We start from the raw sequence: 22,428 nt of genomic DNA, 5'->3' as shown, positions 1-22,428 counted from the left end.
TTTCACCATGTTAGCCAGGATGGTCTCAATCTCCTGACCTCGTGATCCGCCCGTCTCGGCCTCCCAAAGTGCTGGGATTACAGGCTTGAGCCACGGCACCCAGCCAAGTGTTTGTAGTATTTTCTGATGGTAGTTTGTATTTCTGTGGGATCAGTGGTGATATCCCCTTTACATTTTTTATTGCATCTATTTGATTCTTCTCTCTTTTCTTCTTTATTAGTCTGGCTAGTGGTCTATTTTGTTAATCTTTTCAAGGAAAAACAAGCTCCTGCATTCATTTATTTTTTGAAGGGTTTTTCATGTCTCTATCCCAAAAAAAGAGCCCATATAGCCAAGACAATCCTAAGCAAAAAGAACAAAGCTGGAGACATCATGCCACCTGACTTCAAACTATACTACAAGGCTACAGTAACCAAAACAGCATGGTACTGGTACCAAAACAGATATAGAGATCAATGGAACAGAACAGTGGCCTCAGAAATAATGCTGCATATCTACAACCATCTGATCTTTGACAAACCTGACAAAAGCAAGTAATGGGGAAAGGATTCCCTATTTAATAAATGGTGTTGAGAAAACTGGCTAGCCATATGCAGAAAACTGAAACTGGACCCCTTCCTTACACCTTATACAAAAATTAACTCAAGATGGAATAAAGACTTAAATGTAAGACCTAAAAGCATAGAAACCCTAGAAGAAAACCTAGGCAATACCATTCAGGACATAGGCATGGGCAAAGACTTCATGACTAAAACACCAAAAGCAATGGCAACAAAGCCAAAATTGACAAATGGGGTCCAATTAAACTAAAGAGCTTCCACACAGCAAAATAAACTACCATCAGAGTGAACAGGCAACCTACAGAATGGGAGACAATTTTTACAATCGGTTCATCTGACAAAGAGCTAATATCCAGAATCTACAAGGAACTCAAACAAATTTACAAGAAAAAAAACCCCATTAAAAAATGGGCAAAGGCTATGAACAGACACTTCTCAAAAGAAGACATGTATGCAGCCAACAAACATATGAAGAAAGGCTCAACATCACTGGTCATTAGAGAAATGCAAATCAAAACCACAATGAGATACCATCTCACACCAGATAGAATAGCGATTATTAAAACGTCAGGAAACAACAGAATCTAGTGAGGATGTGGAGCAATAGGAACGCTTTTACTCTATTGGTGGGAGTATAAACTAGTTCTACCATTGTGGAAGACAGTGTGGCGATTCCTCAAGGATCTAGAACCAGAAATACCATTTGACCCAGCCATCCCATTACTGGAGATATACCCAAAGGATTATAAATCATTCTACTATAAAGACATGCACACATATGTTTACTGCGGCACTATTCACAACAGCAAAGACTTGGAACTGACCCAAATGCCCATCAATGATAGGCTGGATAAAGAAAATGTGGCACATATACACCATAGAATACTATGCAGCCATAAAAATGATGAGTTCATGTCCTTTGCAGGGACATGGATGAAGCTGGAAACCATCATTCTCAGCAAACTAACACAGGAACGGAAAACCAAATACCACATATTCTCACTCATAAGTGGGAGTTGAACAATGAAAACACATGGACACAGGGAGGGGAACATCACACACCCGGGACAGCCAGCGGGTGGGAGGCTAGGGGAGGGATAGCATTAGGAGAAATACCTAATGTAGATGACATGTTGATGGATGCAGCAAACCACCATGGTACGTGTATACCTTTGTAACAAACCTGCATGTTCTGCACATGTATCCCAGAACTTAAAGTATAATTTAAAAAAACAAACAAAGAAAAAACATGATGACTTTGAACAGATCTTTTCCATAAAAGGTGACATTCAGTAATTGCATTGTTTGTAACTCAGAGGATAAATGCTTGAGGGAATTGCAACCCCATTCTCTGTGATATGCTCATTTCACATTGCATGCCTGTAGCAAAACATCACGTGCACCCCATGAATATATACATTTACTCTGTAGCAACAAAAAATTTTAAAAATCATTTTAAAGGTTTTTTTTAAAGTTAACACTCAAACCCACTGCTTAAAAAGACTTACAAATAAATTCTTCAGAATTAAACTTCAAAAAAAAAAAAAAAAGATTCCAAAGTGTGGTTAACAGAGCAAATCCTGTCTCTAATTAATTAATTAAAATTCCAAAATACACCATAGGTTTTGTGTTCACCTATTGGGGGAAAAAAAAAAATCATTCACCATAAACTGAGATCATTCCAGTGTGGCATATACAGGAACAAATGAGATAAAAATCATGGGTCCAGGGCTTAAATATGTAGGACAAGAAGTTCGCTCAAAGTGTGCCAATTATCTAGGCCTGTGTCTACAATGAGACAATTGTCCTTGAGGTACCAACCTGAGAAGAAAAATGAGATATGACAGTTCCTATAAATGATTACTTGAACCTGTTCTTTAGTATTTTAAAAGGAAGGGGAAAACGGTTAATGAACACTAGCATGGATCTATCTCTTTAGGGCCTAAATCAATCACTTAGAGTTTATTGAACCTCTGCCTAATGCTTCCCCAACATCCTAGGCCTAATCCAAGAACAGTGTAATATACCACCCCTGCTCTTATAAGCTCCAGTGCAGTTAAAACCCTGTTGTATCCTGGATTGCTCCCATCTTTTCGTCCAAGCCACCTGTCCTTTCTCATTCTTTTCTGTGAGGAGTCAGAATGGGAGTTGCTGTCCCAGATACTTTTGGTTCACAACCACGTCTGGGTGCAGACAGACTAGTGCTACTCAATGTGTGAATCGTGAACTAGCAGGTTCAGCATCACCCAGGAGCTTCCTAAATGCAGGATGTTGGCCCCTACCCCAGATCTCTGGAGCCAGAATCTCTGGGAGTCCATGCTGCATTTTAAGGAAATTCTAAAGACTCTGGAGAAATTTGAGAGGCAGTGATCTACAGTACTCATGTCAAAAATTAATCGTCTACTACATTGTGTTTGTTGTCATATATTTTTCTCATATTATTTGACTTTGTATGTGTTTTTCTTCTCTCTCCAAAGTGGACTGTAAGCTACTTGGGGGCAGGTGCTGAGTTGTAATGTTTCTTGTAATTCCTAAAATCCCAAATACAGTGTGTTACAGAGAGAGTAAATGATCAATAAATATATGATTGACTAATTAAATGTACTATTTCAGTTCTTTTATTCCTTGGGCATTTCTTTATTTCTGTTATCTTTTACTATCTTATACCTCTTCCCTTTCATGTCATTTTCATGTTCTACTCCAAGAATTCTTGCTTCTAGATCATCACTGTTCAACAGAAACATGTTGCAAACCCACATGGGTAATTTTAAATTTTCCTAGTAGCCACATTTTAAAAAGTAAAAACAAGTGAGAAGAATTTTAATGATTTGCTATTTTATTCAGTTTCACGTATCTAAAATATTATTTTAGCATGCAATCAATATAAAACATATGATGGTTTGCATTCTTTATATTTTTGTACAAAGTCTTTAAAACCTGGTGTTAATGTATACTTATAGCATATTACAAATCAGAGCAGCCACATTCCAAGCGCTCAGTAGCAACACCTGACTCGCGCCTTCCATATTGGGCAGTACAACTCTAGAGACTATTCCTGGATAAACAGCAAAGGTGCCTGAAACTCCTGAAATAAAACGCCAGATTACATGTGTGTGATTACAGCATTGTCTGGTGAGACAAGACATAGAACCTATCAGGTTCTCAAAAGGGTTTGCTCCCTCACCACCACCATAGTCCTCTCAAAATACCCTAAGATATACAGGCAGGCTTTTAGCCTCTGGAATGAGTCATTTCTTTTGACCCATTTTTTTCTACTTGCCAGTTCTATTTACATTCTCTATCTGAGACTAACTCAGTCTGTTATTAAACAGTTGTGAATTTAACTTATTCCTTTAAAATAGCACCTAGAGAGTGTTCAGGGTATTGACTTGCTTTCATAGAAGATAACCTCAAACACTACCACAGTTAGTAGTTACAATAGCCAAAATAAAAATAGCAGTATATTAGGCCTTTTTCTTATGGTAATTCACTAGAAATAAATTACGCACCATGGCCATGGTGCCCACGTGGTATTCGGGAGGGTCAGTGATTAATCATGGCATGAAGAATTTTGTTCCTTCTTGTTCTCCTATTGGACTAACTCCCCAAATAATTTCTTAACATGGGCTAACCACCCATATTCTACAGTGGCTGAAATATTTTAGTATACTTTGTGGTTTTCTAAGGTTTTTTTTAGGTTCTGGGGTACATGTGCAGGATGTGCAGGTTACAGAGGTAAACATGTGCCATGGTGGTTTACTGCACCTATCAACCCATTAGGTAAGATTTTTAAAGACCCCTCATGGGGACATGGGGAAGGAGAGCCAGTTGTTTCAAATACAGCAGCAACAGCATTGACATGATGCTCCAGTCCAAGCAAGATCCTCCTTTGGTTTTGCTTTCTCTTAAAGAGTTCTTGAGGTGTACAAACAAATTATCTTTGTTAAATCTTTCTGGTTTTGCTGTTGTTTTTTTCACCCAACAGTATCAGTTAAACATTGTGACTCAACTCCTGGTGGGAAGCGCTGTTGCCGATATTCCACTATACAGTAGCCCCTTTGAAAACACTCAGGAATGACTAATTGTATGATTTGTGCATTTTATTATTTATTATTATTTGGGTGTGTAATTGTTATATGGGTGCATTAAGCATGTCTAAGGTTTTAGTCATATAAACCACATTATTTTACCGTGACCAGAGTAAAATTACTTTGTAGCTTTCAAAACATAAATGGAAAAATCATCCCCAGAATTATTATAGTTTTCCTAATCCAGTTACCTTTCCTTAAAATATAAGAGCTGGGCTGGCGAGCTGGCTCATGCCTGTAATCCCAGCACTTTGGGAGGTTGAGGCAGGCTGATCACTTGAGGCCAGCAGTTTGAGACCAGCATGGCCAACATGGCAAAACCCCGTCTCTACTAAAAATCCAAAAAAATTAGCCAGGCACAGTAGCTCATACCTATAATCCCAACTAACTACTCCAGAGGCTGAGACTGGAGGATCGCTTGAGCCTAGGAGGCGGAGGTTGCAGAGAGCTGAGATCATGCCACTGCACTCTAACCTGGGTGACAGGGCGAGACCCTGTCTCAAAATAAAATGGCTGTTTAGAATCAGGGAAGTATTTCAATTTCAATCTTACAAGCATTTTCCACTCTTTCTTGTTCATGTAATCAAAGAAGGACAAAATTCATTATGAGAATAACAAAAATTGAGATGTATTGATACTGAAGTCTGGCTATGCATAACACACATCTCAACACATATCCAGCTTTAAATGACACATACTGAAACATGTAAAATTTGAGGATAATGGATTAACTATGCCAATATCAAGTATTTTATGTTGATTGGTGTCCTTATCACCAAGGTAATGAAGAAGCTTTGAAAGTGACATCTTACTATTCATTTGATCTCCAGAAAAAAAGAGACTGACTTCAGTTACTTTTAAGATTGTTAATGTTTCTTTCTTGGCATCGTTTCACTTTTTGCTATGATGTAACCTCTAACGGCATCCTTTTTCCTTCTCAGCACTGTGATAAATACTAAAAAGTTGGCCTTTTCTCCCCTACAGACACTTGAAAAATTTAAAACTATAGGAACCTTGTAAAACAAGGTTTTAAAATTTCTTGATTTAGTCACTTTCACAAATCCCTGGGCTCATTCCTGTGATGTAATGTCCCCACAGTATTAAGGCATTCTCTAGGTTCTTCTTTTAACTGATGTCTCTTAAGGAAAAGAAAAGGGATATTGATACATCAATACTGTTCTAAAACCACTGCTTCCATAGTATGGTGTGATGGAGGTATACCTGATCTAAGATTACAAGAAAGAATTAAATACAGCGTATAATTTATTCTTAGAACAAAAATGGGGGAGACCTTCAAAGAGTCTGTGGATCTGTTTTATACACAGACTATTTCCAGAAGTATTTAAACGTGCTGACTTCCAAATAACTGTGCCCATCTCAATTAGTAGCTGCAGTTTGTTCTTTATTTCCTCTTTGACTCTATTTCCCCAACAGTCTGCTTTTTTCTTTTTCTTCTCTGAGAACTAGGAGATCCACTGATCCCCTGGAATTATCTCCTGGCATGTCTTAAAGTTCAGACCTGGTTATGCAGTATCTCTTGTTTTTGTTGTTTTTTGGGGGTTGTTTTTGTTTTTGTTTTTTTGAAACGGAGTCTCACTCTTGTCGCCCAGGCCGAAGTGCAATGTCGTGATCTCAGCTCACTGCAACCTCTGCCTCCTGGGCTCAAGCAATTCTCCTGCCTCAGCCTCCCATATGCAGTGTCTCTTTGGGTGCTGCTGTTGGAATTCTCAAGTCAGGCACGCCAGGGGTGATAGAAAAATGTATGTAAAACAAAAAAACGTACTTCATGGATTCCCACGGGAGTCAAAATGTTTATTTTTGAAGATAAAATAAACACATGATGTGGTATCTTTTAGCTAAAATTCTTCTAAGGGAAGCCTCTGTTAACATATCTGTAGAAAGAGAGTGGATTCGTGTTCTTATTTGATGACACTGGAAGGATTTTTCATTCTATCTCATCGTTCTGATATAGAACCTTTCTTCTTGTTCTACTAATTTATACACGTATTTCTGTAACAGACCCAATGCTTTTATGCGTTTTTCTTCAGATAAGTCAGCAAATACATAGAATGAGACAGAGCAGTAAAGAACATCAAGTTTCTGTCAAAACAGTTCATAAATATTCAGTGGAATTCTGCAACATGTAGGAAGTTATGAAGATGGCATTAAGATACCAGTAAATCCAAAGAAAACCTATGCTAATCAAGCTATCATATCTTATTATATTTTATTCTCTTATCACTTTATTATCCTTCAATAATATAAATGTGACCCCCCCCCCCAAAAAAAAAAATACAAATCCTGACCTGCTGTGGCGAGATAGAACTTCCACCTCATCCTGGGGCAGGATTTTCTAACCAGGATGTCAGGGTCTCTTGGGTAGATCTGAAAGCCTCACCTGGGAGTTTAGTTTCTGGGCCACTTACCACAGAGTCCTCTCTCAGGAATGGCCTTTTATTCAGATATTGCTAGCATTCCCTAAGGGAGTGGAGCCTGGATGCAAAAGGACTCCTGAGAAAGAGGTTGACTAAGAGCCCCTGCGGTAACCTCAATGCCCTCAAAGTATTTTTTAATAGCAGCCTTACAAAAGGTTTATGACATTCTACCTTAAATAGGTTTTAAATGACCCTTTCTATTGATAAAAATCAACTTTGTATTGTTCCTAAGACTGAAATAGTCTAAAAGAAAGAAATATCTTGAAAACAGATGTATGGCCTTTCTTTATCAAAGTATTCTCTTAAGTTGTTCCAATATGGAGATAACTTACAAGATCACTGCCTACTCCTCATCTGCACCAAACCCCTTCAATCAAAGAAGCACTGAATTCAATGAGTTGCACTGTTAGTACATCACTCTAGTTAAAAAGTATTGCTCACTCCAGGGGGCCAAGCAAAGGCTATTGACATGCTTGCTTGATGTATGAAAAGACAAATTAGTCCCCCATCCTATCTACCAGCAGGGTACAGTGACCTGACATGGAAAAGTCAACTCAAACCACTGTATAATATATTTACATTTTTTTCCAGGAAACTTCAGAGTTACCAAATCAGCTGTGTCTAGTGTGCAAATTACATGCAAGCTAACAGAATGTGAAATAAATTTGACAAAGGCTATGTGGTTTAGCTTGACTATAGGGTATGCTGGATGGCACAAGTGACTATGGCTTGTCCTGGAGGAATCTATGGTAACACTGGGCAAAAGGCAGGAAAAAAAGAGTTTAAACAAAATGCTGTTTCTGGATGTGATTATTTATTACTTGTTGCCTATCTGCTGCCCCTGATGCATTCTCAGCTGTTTTGTAGTACACTAAGCCACGTGAGAGAGTAAGTTCTCTTCTAGAGTTATTCAGCTGGAGTAAAGTTAGACCAAGTGGGTGAAGTTGGAAACAGTCATGCTTCCTTCTTCTTCTGCTAGAGAAACAGTTCAAAGATCAATGGGTCTGTTATCTTGAGTTTCATAAACAGAACATGGATTTTTGAAGTTCTCACAGTTGCCTTAGAATGCCATTTGCACTAATCAGAAGAACACATTATTGGAGGGGGAAAGCTCTACTTTTCCATTAGATCATAATTAAGGATTGAGAATAGGACCAATAATTAACATAAAATGAAATTTCTCTAAATTTCTACTATTGGTGATTTGAAGGGAGAGTTAAGAACGAATAGTAATTTTTTTATGGAACTATGTTACAGATCAGATCCTGAGGACATAAGGGTGTGAACACTGGAAACTAACCAGTTAAACAGAGTTTTGCCATAGATTGGAAACAAGTGGATTATGAAAGATGGACACTATTCTCTTAAAGAGTTTCTTAAAACCTGTCCCTTCCTGGCACTCATACAATCCCATCCTCAGTTAAGCTCAAGGACTTAATGTGAATAAATATATTATGATGCTATATTATAGTACATTTTAAGGAGTAAATAATGTTATCATTACAATGCCATTATAGTAACATAAAAGAACCGACTTAAACTTTTCCAAATCAAGTACAAGTAAAAGAAAATTTTTTTCAGGCGTAAATATCCATTCTTTATTCATTCAACAAAACATTTGTAATATAGCTACTAAGTATAACAGACTAGTCCTAGTTCTCAGCAGGCACATGTTTTGGAAGAGGTGGTAACTGAAGATTTAAAGGTACCTAATTAGCATTGGATTGGAGCTCTATTTGTTTTTCCAACCTGAAGCTAACATGAAGTAATGTCTGTTCATCAAGCAAAAAATTCTCCGTCTTGCTGTCTGTAGTCTATTTTGAGGCACAGAATTTAGTGGCAGGAAACATGAGTTCTAGTGTGTCTCACCTGGTGAGTATCCATAAGAGAGAAAAAAAAATCAGACAAGGGTTCAGTGGGAAAAGTGGTGGACTGAGAATTAGACAGTTGGGCTCACAGCCCTGTTTCTACCACTGAACAGCTGGGTAAACTTGAACATGCATTTGAACTTCTCAGAACTGTAGGGCTTTTTCCCATTAAGTAAGGAGATGCTAAAAGATGGTTTTTAAGGTGTCTTCTGGCTCTAAAATTTAAGTGAAATGAAGTCAAAGCAGTATGAGAAATGTTGAAAGTGTTGGATACATGTAAGATGTGATGATGATGATGATGACGACTCAGGTGCATATGTAAGTTGACCTTTGTCTAATCCTACTTATATTTTGGTTTAGTACACCTCCTTTAGTGCCTTGTTTTGGCCCAAGAGTTCCATGGGAAAACATCTCCAGCTCCAGGGGATTGGCAGTCTGCCTGCCCTCAGCCTCCTCCCTTCATGGTGCTCAGTGTTCTTTCCTGAATAAAGCAAGCTGAAGCACAGGGGAATTCAGAGGTCTCCCTGGCTGCCAGTGCTACTACCTGAGGGGTGATAGGTCAAGTGGGCTTTGAACCAAATTCTGTTTCCACCCTTGGCCTTTTCCAGTATTCAGGTTCTTTTGTAAACGGGACATGATCATACCAGTTCAAAAGATTGTTATGAGGATTAATCAAAGCAAAGCACAAAAATTAATACTTTTTGCACATAGTAGGTAACTGCCAGTATTGTTATTAAGGCTGAAAGCATGTATCACCCCTGCTGTACAGTGATGTCCCAAAGTGAGGAAACAAAGGTACACAATAATATACATTTCTTCATGTCATTCATCCTGATCCACCAAACAGCAACAACAACAAGACGTGTTTGTGGTGCTTATTTCTCACAAAGTGATTCCTTCTGCATAGTTTCACTGGATTTTCAAAATTAGGCTGAGAGGCAGGTAAACCAAGTCTTGTTTTCTTCCTAGCTCTCAGGGCCACAGCCTTGCACCATTCCCAAGAAACAAAACTCCAGGGGAGCATCCATGTGGAATACAATGTGGGTGGTTCTCCTAGGGCCCTGCAGAGCAGCAATGCTGCCACTTTTAGAAGAGGAAACTGAAGCCCAGGGAGGTTAAATTAATTGTCCAAAGTCACACAGCTGAGGAGGAAGATTCTGATCTTGAAGTCAGGTTATGACTCCAAGTAGTGGGGCTTTCCTCCACACTGCGCGGCCTTAACTACAGTATACATATAAACACTATGTTAATGTCAAACTCTCAGTGCCCACCTCGCCCTCATCGTTAAGCTTTGAGGTATGTTGGAGGTATGTTGGTGGGAAATCCCATGAGGCCACAGGGAAAAAAAGTCCTCGCCATGCCCTAGTGCTCTGTGGCACATCGATACTCAGTCCTGCCCTAGATGTGCCATACTCCAGACATTATTTTATGGGAAGGAAGTATCTGCACATCCAAGCAAATCAGGATGTGGAGAGAGTGGCCAGTTTCTGCTCTCTATAAGACTGGTTTACATGAAGATTCAATAACCAGCTCCCCTAAAAAAAATCTATTTTATCTCCCATTTGTGTTGTCATCCTATCACAATCTATGGTCAGTGCCAAAAGGCACACTGAAGTATTAAAGAAAAAAATCAGTTGGAGAAAAGTGACAGAAATATTTATGAAAGTGCTACAATTGGACTCCATGCAAAACGAGAGTGACTTCCTCATATTCACTAATCTCCAAACAAAATAACCATCAAGAAATATTAAAACACACATTTTATTAGTTTCATTTAATTTCTTAATTGCTCAAAGTCAGTTTACCCATTTATTACTGTGTGAAGTGCTTAGAGGCAAGGCGCACATTAAAGGGATTATTTCCATGTAATCCCCCCCTCCCAGAGGGTAAGAGCTGATCACTGTGAATCCCTTTACGCTCTGTAACAATACCAAATGGAGGAAATGGGGATTGTAAAATGATATAGTCAGTGGTTGGGTGATACAGTAGGAGAGTGCAATTTAATAGCAAGAGAAAAGTACCTCATTTTCCGTAAAAGTTATGCAAGCCTTTTTCAGGAATAGCTATTAACCAAACTGAATTTAGCCTCCTGTTTTTCTGACTTATACCTATGTTAATTGGTAGATGTTGAAGATCTGCAGCCTGTTAAGATGTTAATCAAATGGAGTCTGGGAGTAGATGTGATCATGTTACTGAGACTTGGAGTTCTGGGGACAAGAATTGCTCTGAGTATTACACTCTCTGTGACAGTTTTTCCACCGCCAGTCTTCCTTCTTGGCATGAAAGGGTGCAGGCACGCAGGTGGAATCTGGAGGGATGCTGGAAATTATCCTGGAAAGGGAAATGAGGTAGGCAGGGGTTCTAGGTAAATATCCACCAAGAAACTTGTGACAGTCTGAAGCTCTGGCAGCTTCCATGGTATGTCATAGCTGGCCTGAAACCATTGCACTCCAGAGGACCGGGAAACCCATTAGTGACCTGGGAAAGAGCTTTTGCTTGTCCTATTGCTGACACGTCTCTCCCTGTTGTATGTTAGGAGCATTACCACTATTCTTAGGAGATGAAACTTAGAGCATTAGAGGAGTACAGAGGTAAGGCCAGTCCTTACCAGCAATTTCTGCCCCCTCAGGCGGCGCATGACCCAGATGCAGGGGTCATGCCTGACAGCATTAAAATACTCAGTGCCTCTATTTCAGGCTGAAACAGTTCTGATATTTGATATTCATTCTCTGCCTTTAGAGTTAGCCTGATTCAAAGAGTACACAAAATAAAACATTTTTTTAAAAAGCCCTCAAGGAGATTTGTACTATGTATCCTTTTTAGATTGAAGGCAAAACAAGCTGATTGCAGCAGAAAAAAAAATATGGCTGCTTCAGACCCCAGCTGACCTCTTTTATATGGAAAATCCCTCATACGATTATAGAGCTAATGAGTAATTTTTAATGAAAACATTATGCCTTTGCATATATTTGTAAGCAGCCCTCCTTACATTTAAATTTACATGGAAATCAGATGATATGTATAAAAACACATCTTGGAAATCTGTGTATTTTAAGGAAAATACTCGACTGCTATCTCTGGCTGTTTCTATAGCTGTTCCTATCCAAAACTCAAACTTCTCAATAAGAAAACTGTAGAATTCAGTCAATCATCTGGTTGACACCAAACATGCAAGTATTTGATGATGCGTGGATAAAACAGTTGAATACAAGGCAGACTCGTCCACATTTCACAGAATGTTTTGGCTTTATGCAAACAACAACGTGTAAGGAAAAAAAAAAACTGAGCTTAACAATTGCTAAATAAATACATGTGAAAACATCTTTCTCTTTCACCTCAAGAATCCTTAAGTATTTGAAGATGAAGACAGAACCAGGATTGTTTCTGGGACCTGGATGTATTTTCTTTTCTACTCAGAATCTGAATCACTGTGTTGAATTTGAAAATGGAGAAGCCTATGTAATGCCTTTCCTTTCTACCCTTTCTCTCCCCCTCTAGGTGGAGCTGACAGGCAGCAGTGTCTTTGACTATGTCCACCCCGGAGACCACGTGGAGATGGCTGAGCAGCTGGGCATGAAGCTCCCCCCTGGGCGGGGTCTCCTGTCGCAGGGCACTGCTGAGGATGGAGCCAGCTCAGCATCTTCCTCTTCTCAGTCGGAGACCCCCGAGCCAGGTGGGAATTGCAAACCCAATGTGTGGGTTGGTGGGCAGGACCTTTGCCAAATGAATGTGCTCAAGTTACCCACGTGAAGAGACTATAAATAGGTCTAAGGGTACTTAACAATTCCATGCAGCTTCCAGTCCCATGCAGTAATTAAATAAGGAAGAGATTTGAAAATAAGGAGACATTTTAATAAGTATAATCCAGAGATCTAATTTCAGTTGAACAATACATGTAGAAGGTACTAGTTCCTTTAGTTTCTCTTTCAAATTACTGGAGGGAAAAGCTTCCGATTTGGAATACCCTCTTCATTTTATTGTTACTATGGCTAAATGTAATGCATTTATTTATTATTCAGCAAAATCTATGGCAGAGGAATTCCAAATATTAGCTTGTGGAGAATTAAAAGTATTAGGGACTTGCAGAAATCTTGGTTTCTTTATTTTTTTTTAAGCATCAGAAGGTACTTGAAAGATGTGAACGATAAATTAAGGCTAAAAAGAAAACAGAAATGGCTACATTTTAAACTGCCTTTCTACCCTCAGTATTTAATTAGATCAATTGTATAGAGGAATGAACAGAGGTGACATTCCTCATTGGGATTCCTTCCAGGACTCTTATAGACTTTGCATTCAGAATGTTCCCATTTTCATTGTGTTGTACTGATGATAATTTAAGTATTAGGGGAAAATCCATTTATAAATTAAACAAAATGACTTGATATCCATCAGTCCCCTAGTTCATCAAGCTGTTCAAACACGGGGAAGATTGGCTGGTCGGCCTGGGTCTTCCGAGAGCGCTGGTAATTAGATCTGCGAAGGATTTATTCTTTGCTGATTGGGGCTTTAAATTAATTGAAGTTCCACATTTGTGGTTTTGTCCTTTTTGTACTTTTTTAGAGGAGATATTTCATATTCTTGTGTGGTGGAGTGCTTGGCCAAGCAGCAGTGGTTTAAATGTTAATTTTTCTCATGAGAAGTTTAAGATTTTTTAATGAATCAAGGCCTGATTTGAAGTGCAAAGTTGTATTTACTTACTTGGAAAATTATTTTTTCACTCTTCAAAGATGCTTGTACTTTACTTGATCTGTTGTTTTAAAATAGATTCGTAATACAAAAGCATTTTATTAGCAAGAAAAATAGAAAAACCTATGTTAAGATTAACGTTAAAATAACTCATCGTACTTCCAAGAAAATTATTTGGCCTGCCTAGAAGTAATCACAATGTTTTCTCACACAGAAGGAAAAAAAAAAAATTTGACTCTTGGAAGTATTTAATCCATTTTCCTCAGTGAAGTTAACTGTAGTTTCTAGGGCATTCATTATTCTTAGCATTGGTGATCATCCTTCTCCAGTGAGCCCCACACATGAGAAAAGAGAATATTTAAGATTATTCTTTACCTTTTAAAAATGAAAATATTTTTGTTCAGGTGGGGAAGTGACATATTCTTATACCATAACTCACTGACTTTACTGGGCAGATATGTCAGTGAGATAATTGGGACTGTTTTTTAGTCAATAGAATGTTCCTATCTGGGCATATTTGAGAAACAGCACATGCAAATGGTTTTCTACTCTTTCATCCTGATGTTGGATTGGAGAACCTCTTCCTCATGACTCAAACACACAGCATGACAGAATTTAAGTTTTAAGCCTTTGTATGAGGAAAGGTCTTAGAAAAGTTTGTTTCCTTGAATCACAAATGCTCAAGTTTGAAAGGATCTTCATAATCCTTTTATCCAACCTCCAACATACGCAGCCAACTCTACAGCAAAACCAGCAGGTAACCTTTCCAGTCTCTGCTAGATCCTGCCCCGATAGGAAGCTCATGAACTTGCAAGGCTGCCCACTCCCTTGTTGAGTAGTTCTCATAGTTATTCCTGACAGGGAGCCCAAAGCTACTTCGCTGCAACTTCCCACTGATCCAAGGTCTGCCCTCTGGGACCACGTTTCTGATTTACTCCTTCTTCCCTATCATAGCTTCTCATATATGTGAAGTCAGACACATCAGATCCCCTCTTCTTCCTGCCATCCTTCTCCTTTCCAGGTCAAACAGTGCTAATTCCACAACCCTTATTCAATGGCATGCTCCTAAGAGCCTCACCATCCTAGTCATCCTGCCCTGGCTGTACTTCCGTTTGTAGGCAACCCTGTAAAAATATGGTGAAGAGAATAGCACAGCCCTCTAGATATATTCTGATTAGTGCAAAGCAGAGGAACTGTCACCTTTCTCAGGATAGGCTACTATGCTTCTCTTAATGCAGCCTAAGGTTAAGTTTGGTCTTCTCGGAAACTAGATCATCCTGTCAATTCATACTGAGCTTGATGTCTCCCCAAATGCATGTTGACAGTGAGACTTTGGGAGGAAAAACAAATCCATAGCCTGTAAACCAGTTCTGCTAGAGTATCCTAGGGTAGAGTCTAAATACAACAGCAAGCCCAAATAAATATGTCAATATAAGAACTCTCATAAATCCCATGCCTTCTATGAAGCCCTAGCAAGCATAAAATAACCCTAGGTACACTAGTAGAACACAGTTCTTACAGATTATTACTTCTAGATTATAGGAGAATATGTATCTCCTTCAACTGTTAACTCTCTCCTTTAAAGTTACTCTATCATTTAACATTGAAGTGTGATTGAAAAACACTATAAATTTACTTAGGTTTCCCTTACCAGCCTTCCTTTAGTCATCCTTGCTAGTGAGATTGAAAACTCTGCCTTCCACATCACTTAACTTGGGCTCATTAGCTACACTTGCATAAGAAAGAGTCTCTCTTCCTTGATGGTGAATGTGACTCTCACCAGTAGAGAACATTAAGCTACCTTAACCTTCAAAGTCTGCAGTGTTGGTTATTTTCTACCTTTGGCTTAAAAAAGCAATTAGATTGGCTGCTCAAATACTGAAAAGCAGTGTAGGGTGCTACCTTGAATGAAATATCTTCACTAATGCAGATGATCGCTCCAAGGGAATTACTTTAAAAGTTCATGTCAGGCACTACATCACAAAGCTGCTTATGTTTCTTAAAAGCTGAAAGAATTTTAACAAGATTTCCTAATTCTTAATAACATGAAGGAACATTTTTGAAGACTGTTGTTCATGGCATCATAATCTCTTAAACTCTGATAAAACACAGATTCTTTTTAAAATAGTGGTGTAATTTAGTTGGAAAAGGGATATTGATATATGGTTATTATGAAAATGAAAGGACTATTAGGTATGGAATTTTTCAGAAGCCCTGATGTGTTCAGCACAGCATCACCAAATGACTGAACTCTAAATAACATTTGGCATTATAATAAAGGAAATAAGTGACTAAACCGGCCTAAGAGGCAGTGATACTATGCCACAGTAGGAATTCTGTTTCTTTGAACTGCCAGCCCTGAGATTGTCTTGTCCTGACTCAGGCTCAGGATAATGGAGGAGAAAAAAAGATCTGTTGATTGTACAGCAAACCCAAATAAATATTTTATATGTATGCACATTTCTTAACAGTTTAGTCAATGTATTATCTCAGAGAAATCTTAAGTCAGGCAAAAGATAAATGAGTGGCATTGTTTAAAATATTACAGAGTCCGAGCGTGCCTATTTAGGGGTTGATTGGAACATTTTGGAAGATACTACCCTTTGCTGTCCTGCAGGCTCCTGCAGCATGAGAAGCACAGAACCTCTGACAAATGGCATTTGGAGGGTTTTCTTTTTGTGGATCTGCTTGTGCCTTTTCATGATTACTCCTAATGATTCTGCCATCTTGGGGTTATGAGTATTATCCTTATCTTTTTCATAAATTTCAGTGCCATGCCTTTTAAATGCTTAGTAAACAGAAAAGCAACTCCCTTAAAAAATCCTGGAGGAACTTTGAAACTCTTCCTGTGTTGAAGGCAAATAGTAATATTCCCTATATTAGGCTGTAAAATTGTTGTGTTTTACTCCTTCTTCCTTCTTAGTAAACAGCTTTATTTTTTCCAATTATAAAATTAATTCAGGCCCACTGCAAAAACTTCAGAGAATTCAGAGAAAAAGGAGTAAAGACCACCACCATCTAGAAATAACCATTATTCATATATATGCACTACATACCCTCCTAGAATTTGTTTCTGTTCCTGTGTATGTGTGTACATTTGTTGTGTGTTTGGTGGGGTTTTCTGTATTTCTTTCTAAATTAAGATTATAATGTATATGCTCCTGGTAACTAGCTTTTTCATTTTCACGTTTCTCTAAGATAAAATTCCCTTTCTGTCTCCAGTGGTTTGCTTGCCACCAGCTAGTGGTCAGTTTCTTCTGTAGGACCCCTGTCAGGAAGAACATACCTGGATCCTGCTTCAGAGAGAACTCAGCCAGGGCAATGGGCTCTTGTGGCTTTTTGAGTGGATGTGAGCTCATAGAAGGGAAAATCAATACTGTACCAGGATTTAGACAATTTAGGAACATGCATGAGGCAGTACTTTGGATGATGAATAACTACAGCTGCATGGCTAACCCACTGGTTGTCTCAAATATGGGTTATCATGTTTTGTCTAAATTTTCAGGCAGAATCTAACCTGTTTTGTGGCATTAAGATCATCATTATAGTAGTATGATCTTTATGCTATTATACCTACACTATGTCCCGAATGTTTTAAAGGCCAGCAAAATGGAAACAGTAGAATACTTGCCTGAAGGGCAATAATCTTCAGTTTCAACTTATGCCTCTGTGCTGTGGTAAGTTGGTATCTATTCCTGATTCTACAGAAACAGGAGCTCAATTCCTCTGACATCATTAGATGATTTTCACAGTAAGTGGTATAATTAGATGAACAAATGTTTAGGAATAACCATAAGAATGTAAAAATTTATCTGAGGATCAATGTTTTGTATTTAAAAACTGCTTGGATATGAGATACACTTGTACTTGTATGGCTGAATTATTTACCATCTGGTATATTGTTGTGGAGGGGTTTTATGTATTGGGTCAAGATTTCTATCAATGAACTGAATTTAGAAGTTAGGCAAGGGAAACCATCTTACTAACCCCACATCCAACCCCAGTCCCTAGACAATGTGACTGTATCTACAGCACTTTCTGCTGTACTGCAAATGTCAAACAGAAGGTGTAATGGATTTAATATTAGCGCTGGCCAAGGTGTTGAGGGAGCTGTTAATAATGTCACTCTAGTTATTGATCTGAAGCCTTTAAAAATCAGGGAAAAGTGAGAGATCCCCTACTGGGGAAAGGCATACAGTGACTGATTTTTATTGCCAATATATCTACATATAGAGTAGCAACTTTCTGGAATTATGTTATCACCATTAATCCCATTAATAACTGAGATTTTTGGAGTCATTTTATGGTGAGATAATATCATGGAGACTGCTCAGCATGCTAATACTAAAAGATCGGACCAAGTTCTTTTATACATAAATAGAGCTCAAAATTCACATGGTGAGTACAGCATTCATACAAAGTGTCAAATGATAGAAAGTTCATTCACACTAGATTTATACTTGATGACAGAGTTGGAGCTATTGGAAGGGTAAGTGACAAAGAGTGTAGTCAGTAGGAAGAGTAATATGCTACTTTTGCCTCTCCAAAATTCTGAATACAAACTGTGGGGACTAACTTAAGATAGAATGGATTTTGTTCAATTAGTGTTACCTTTTCAGGACATTGCTAATCCTTCAGTCTGAATGGCAGTTTGTATGCAATGAAATTCCTGCTTTCCATAGTCCCCAACTAATAAATGAAATTAAAATGTGTAATTTATGATGAATGTTTATCAAACTGTAAACACACATTTAATTTTTTTCCATATTCATATACTATAGGCAAAGATAAATCCATCAGATAAAGTACCATAGTGATCTCTGATGGATTGATTTAAAATGCATCCCTACTGGGGCTGTAGCAATGATTGGGACAAGTTCACGATTCCCCCAAATCGGTCTGACTTCTGTTAATACCCAGGTGTGCCTGTACGTGGCAAATCTAGTAGTCAGAAAGCAGCCTCACTACTAATCCTTTTGTGTAACCCAAAGAGATCATCATTCAGGCATAAACACAACTTTTATCCAAAATTATCTATGTTTCTTAACTATGTCATCATTAAGAACTTACCTTCTTGCCAATCCTGAAATGAAGATGATGGGTGCACTCCAAAAGCAAGCCAGTGCTCTTACAAGGACTGCCTTGCCAAACCTAGAATGATTCTTTTGCCTCAAAAAAGCCACCTTGATGCAGTACCATTTTTTCATGAGCAAAGTAGGCTATTTTTAAATGTCACCTTTATCCCCAGCTAAGCTAAACAAGATCCCCTGGAACTGCCACAGAAGGGAAAAATATTCTCCATTGCTTTTTTCTGGTATGCAAGACCTAGGCATACTTATCACCTTAATTTGTGTGTGTTCACACTTTGGTGTACTTGTGTGTAAAATGAGAACATTTGCAAAGCAAACTGTACTTCTAGAATCTTGCCTGAGGGAGCTAAAGAGAAATAAAGTAAAATCTCTCCTTCCCACCAGACTCTTCTGGCCCAATAGCTGAGCTCCACCCTTCTAGGCCAGTTCCCAGAAGGCACAGCTGCAACCCCAGGAATCCATTGGGACCTAATTCCTTGACCCTCGTGTTGATGACGCAACTAGCTACAGAAGGGCAGCCTCCCTTTTGTTCCCAGAAAAGATGTTGGATCTTGGCACAGTTCTGCATGCCATTCTGAAACTAACTTTCTCTTTCAAAATTTAAATCACAGCGGTTACAACTTAGAAAACAAAATACAGCTTTTATATAAATTAATAAGATGATATTTGCAGGGTAGCAAATGTTTTGTTCAATAATAGAAGCACAGGCCTCTTATCAAAATATACAGTAGGTTCTCTCAGTTTATATGCAGCATTCTTTTTCCAAATCTTCTATTGAAGGTTCAGGAAATCAATTTTTTAAACCCATTATTTTTAACAGTTTTTCCATATAGCTTTCTAGGTCACAATTTTGACTTCTCTTTGCCAATAGTGATAGGGATATATTTTTCAGGTTTCTAAAAGGAAACCCAAGACAAGCTGTTAATTATGACCTGTTTTTCCTCATTTCAAAAAAAAGAAAAGGTGGCCGTCTTTGTCATTGGATAATTAAAAATTATAAATTCTATTTCTATAGCTCTTGCCTTGAACAAAGTACAAGTTATTTGCTTTTAATATATACCGCTGCACAGAAATCTCATCCCTGTCCAAATTATACCATTCTGAATTCTTCATCTGCGCTAAACAGCAGACTTACGAAGGATCAGTTACCTGGCATTGACTGAGCTTTGCAGGGTGCACAGATCAGAAGAGGCAGAACTGGCTGGAAACCATTTCCACCCCTAGTGAGCAATTTACTCATGATTGCTTGGGGAAAATACTGGAAATATTGCTTCTGTGTAAAGTTTGCAACTTCCAGTTGTCAGCTCTTTGCCAACAGTTATTCCCAAGTATAGCTTTAGCAACAACGCTTACCCAGGCCACTGTGATAATGGTTGGCATTCATATCCTCTTGGTGTATGCAGAGCACAGAAACCACTAATTACAGGAGTTAATTCACACCACATCCCTCTGAGGCAGGTCAGTGTGTTATCCTTGTCTTACAGCTGGAGGAAAAACTGATGGAAATTCTAAGTGGCTCGCCCCAAGCTTCACAGGTTAGTTTCATGGCCAAGATTAGAGGAAAGGGTACAGTATTAGGGTTGCAGCATGTGGGAAGCCTAGGAAATAGATGGAGAAAGAAGATAGGTCCCTGGTAGGAATTGAACCAGAGGAATTTTCTCCAAGGGGATTCTGAAGTTCAGAGAGAAACCTAACTATCCTCTTATGCACATATTTCATTGTGCTGTTTTGTTGTTGTTGTTGTTAACACAGTCTCTTACTTAGAACTAAAATAATCTCTGTAATTTTTTTTTTTTTTTTTTTTGGAGTCTTTCTCTGTCTGCCAGGCTGGAGTGCAGTGGCGCAATGTTGGCTCACTGCAAGCTCTGCCTCTCAGGCCCAAGTGATTCTCCTGCCTCAGCCTCCCAAATAGCTGGGACTATAGGTGCATACCACCACACCTGGCTAATTAGAGATGGGGTTTCACCATGTTGGCCAGGCTGGTCTTGAACTCCTGACCTCAGGTGATCTGCCCACCTTGGCCTCCCAAAGTGCTGGGATTATAGGCATAAGCCACCGCACCCCCTTTGCTCTCATTCTTCCATTTAAACACATACCACAGTGATCAGTAAGTACCATCTGAATACATTATAGGCACAGTTCAACCCTAAGTCACTTAGTCTGCATCAGCCATATGCCCCCCCAGCCAGGATCATAGCCAACATCACCCATGTACACTTGGCCTCTGCTCTGTGTTGGCCAACACTGGGCCAGATTCCGTGCAGTTTCTCCAGGCTCTGTCTTTCAGAGCCAGTCTTCCAAGGCAGGTGTGAGATGAAAAAGAGCAGGCAGAGCAGAGGAATGGTGTGCATCAGGAGGTGGACATATCCCGCTGGAGGGATCGATCTGCTCATGAAACACAATCATGGTTTCTTGGGACCCATGGGAAACACTGCCCATCTTCTATTAGCAGAAGAATTAGCTTGAGGGAAGAACTCATATCTTTTCTCTAGTTGTTATTAACTAGAATGAATTTTCATTCAAGATTCAGGCCCACTTGCTAACGGGGATTGTGTAGATTATTCAACCACCATTGATTGAATATCCACCAGGTGTCAGACATACAAAACACCAAGGAAACGATGACGAGGCTCCCCACCTCCCAGGAGCTGACCATCACATGAGGGGGACAGATGAGTAACACAATGCGGGAGCATGGTAATGAGGATCAGGACACTATGGCGCGTAAGTAGGATAGCATCATAGCACACACCACCGCGGCCAGCAGTCTTGGCAGGGCTATCTCAGGCTTAAAACTTCAACCCTAAAATTAGTAGCCCAGAAATATTGCTTCTTTGGGAACACATTGCTTTGACGTGCCCAAACATATCAAAACCATGATTATAAGCGACTGATGGACGTTATCAAGAGTTTGTTTTTGTTCATTTGTTTAATTAGCCTAAAAATTGCCTAACACTGCATCTGCTGCATGATAGGTTCACAGAAATACTAGTTCCTCTGCCCGTTGCTTTTTCTGGCTCTGCAGGAGTGTCCTGAGTAAGAAGTACCCCAAACAGCCTCCCTTCCATTTATATAGGGCAGATCTCACTAACTGAAATTCAGGAAATTCTAACTTTGGAAAACAGTACTGATGCTTTCAGCTTTGTCTACTCAAGGTATAATTTGTTGCAAATATTCTGATAACATTAATGATATAGTAATAGTTTTCATTATCTTTTACCTCTATGTTCCGATTACAGCAGTGGGCATTTATAAGTAATTCATTTTTCAAAGTGACCCTACACCAAGGTTAGAGATGGTAGAGAACTTGCCCCCACACCAGAGCAGACACTGGACCCAAGGTTTGAACTCAGGCCATGTTTTTATTGTAAGCACTTTGCTGTGTGCTTATAGAGAACAGGAGAGGTAGATGTGACACCTTCCATGAGGAAATGGACTATTATCATAGAAGAGTTATCCGTAGTCGACAACTAGAGAAGAAAGGAGATAGTTCTGCTATCCTCAATTGTGGCATAAATATTTTAAAGAAATCAGGGAGCAGCTCAATGATTACAGGCTGGCCTTGATGAGGAGAGATGACCTACATCTACTGAGGCAAAGGTGCATGCTTATCCAGAATGGGCCCAGATCAGGGAGGAGCTGGGGTGCCAGGGTAAAGAATCTAAGATCCATGTGCTAAGTTCTGAGTATGACTCATTGAA

The 22,428-nt window shown here is 39.0% G+C and overlaps 1 protein-coding gene across 1 annotated transcript in view; it reads left to right on the top strand.

Annotated features, from left to right (window-relative positions):
• The window catches only part of NPAS3 (neuronal PAS domain protein 3), a gene marked incomplete at its 5' end in the record, with an annotated part of 876,143 nt that overhangs the window by 736,183 nt on the left and 117,532 nt on the right, over positions 1 to 22,428 (top strand). Inside the window, one exon of the mRNA XM_011999525.1 lies at positions 12,450 to 12,624. Coding sequence (XP_011854915.1) covers positions 12,450 to 12,624 — 175 coding nt within the window. The remainder of the gene's footprint in view (positions 1 to 12,449; positions 12,625 to 22,428) is intronic.

Source organism: Mandrillus leucophaeus, unplaced genomic scaffold (genome assembly GCF_000951045.1).
Source record: "Mandrillus leucophaeus isolate KB7577 unplaced genomic scaffold, Mleu.le_1.0 Scaffold596, whole genome shotgun sequence".
Lineage (NCBI taxonomy): Eukaryota > Metazoa > Chordata > Mammalia > Primates > Cercopithecidae > Mandrillus > Mandrillus leucophaeus.
This window is presented reverse-complemented; position numbering and strand designations above follow the sequence as displayed.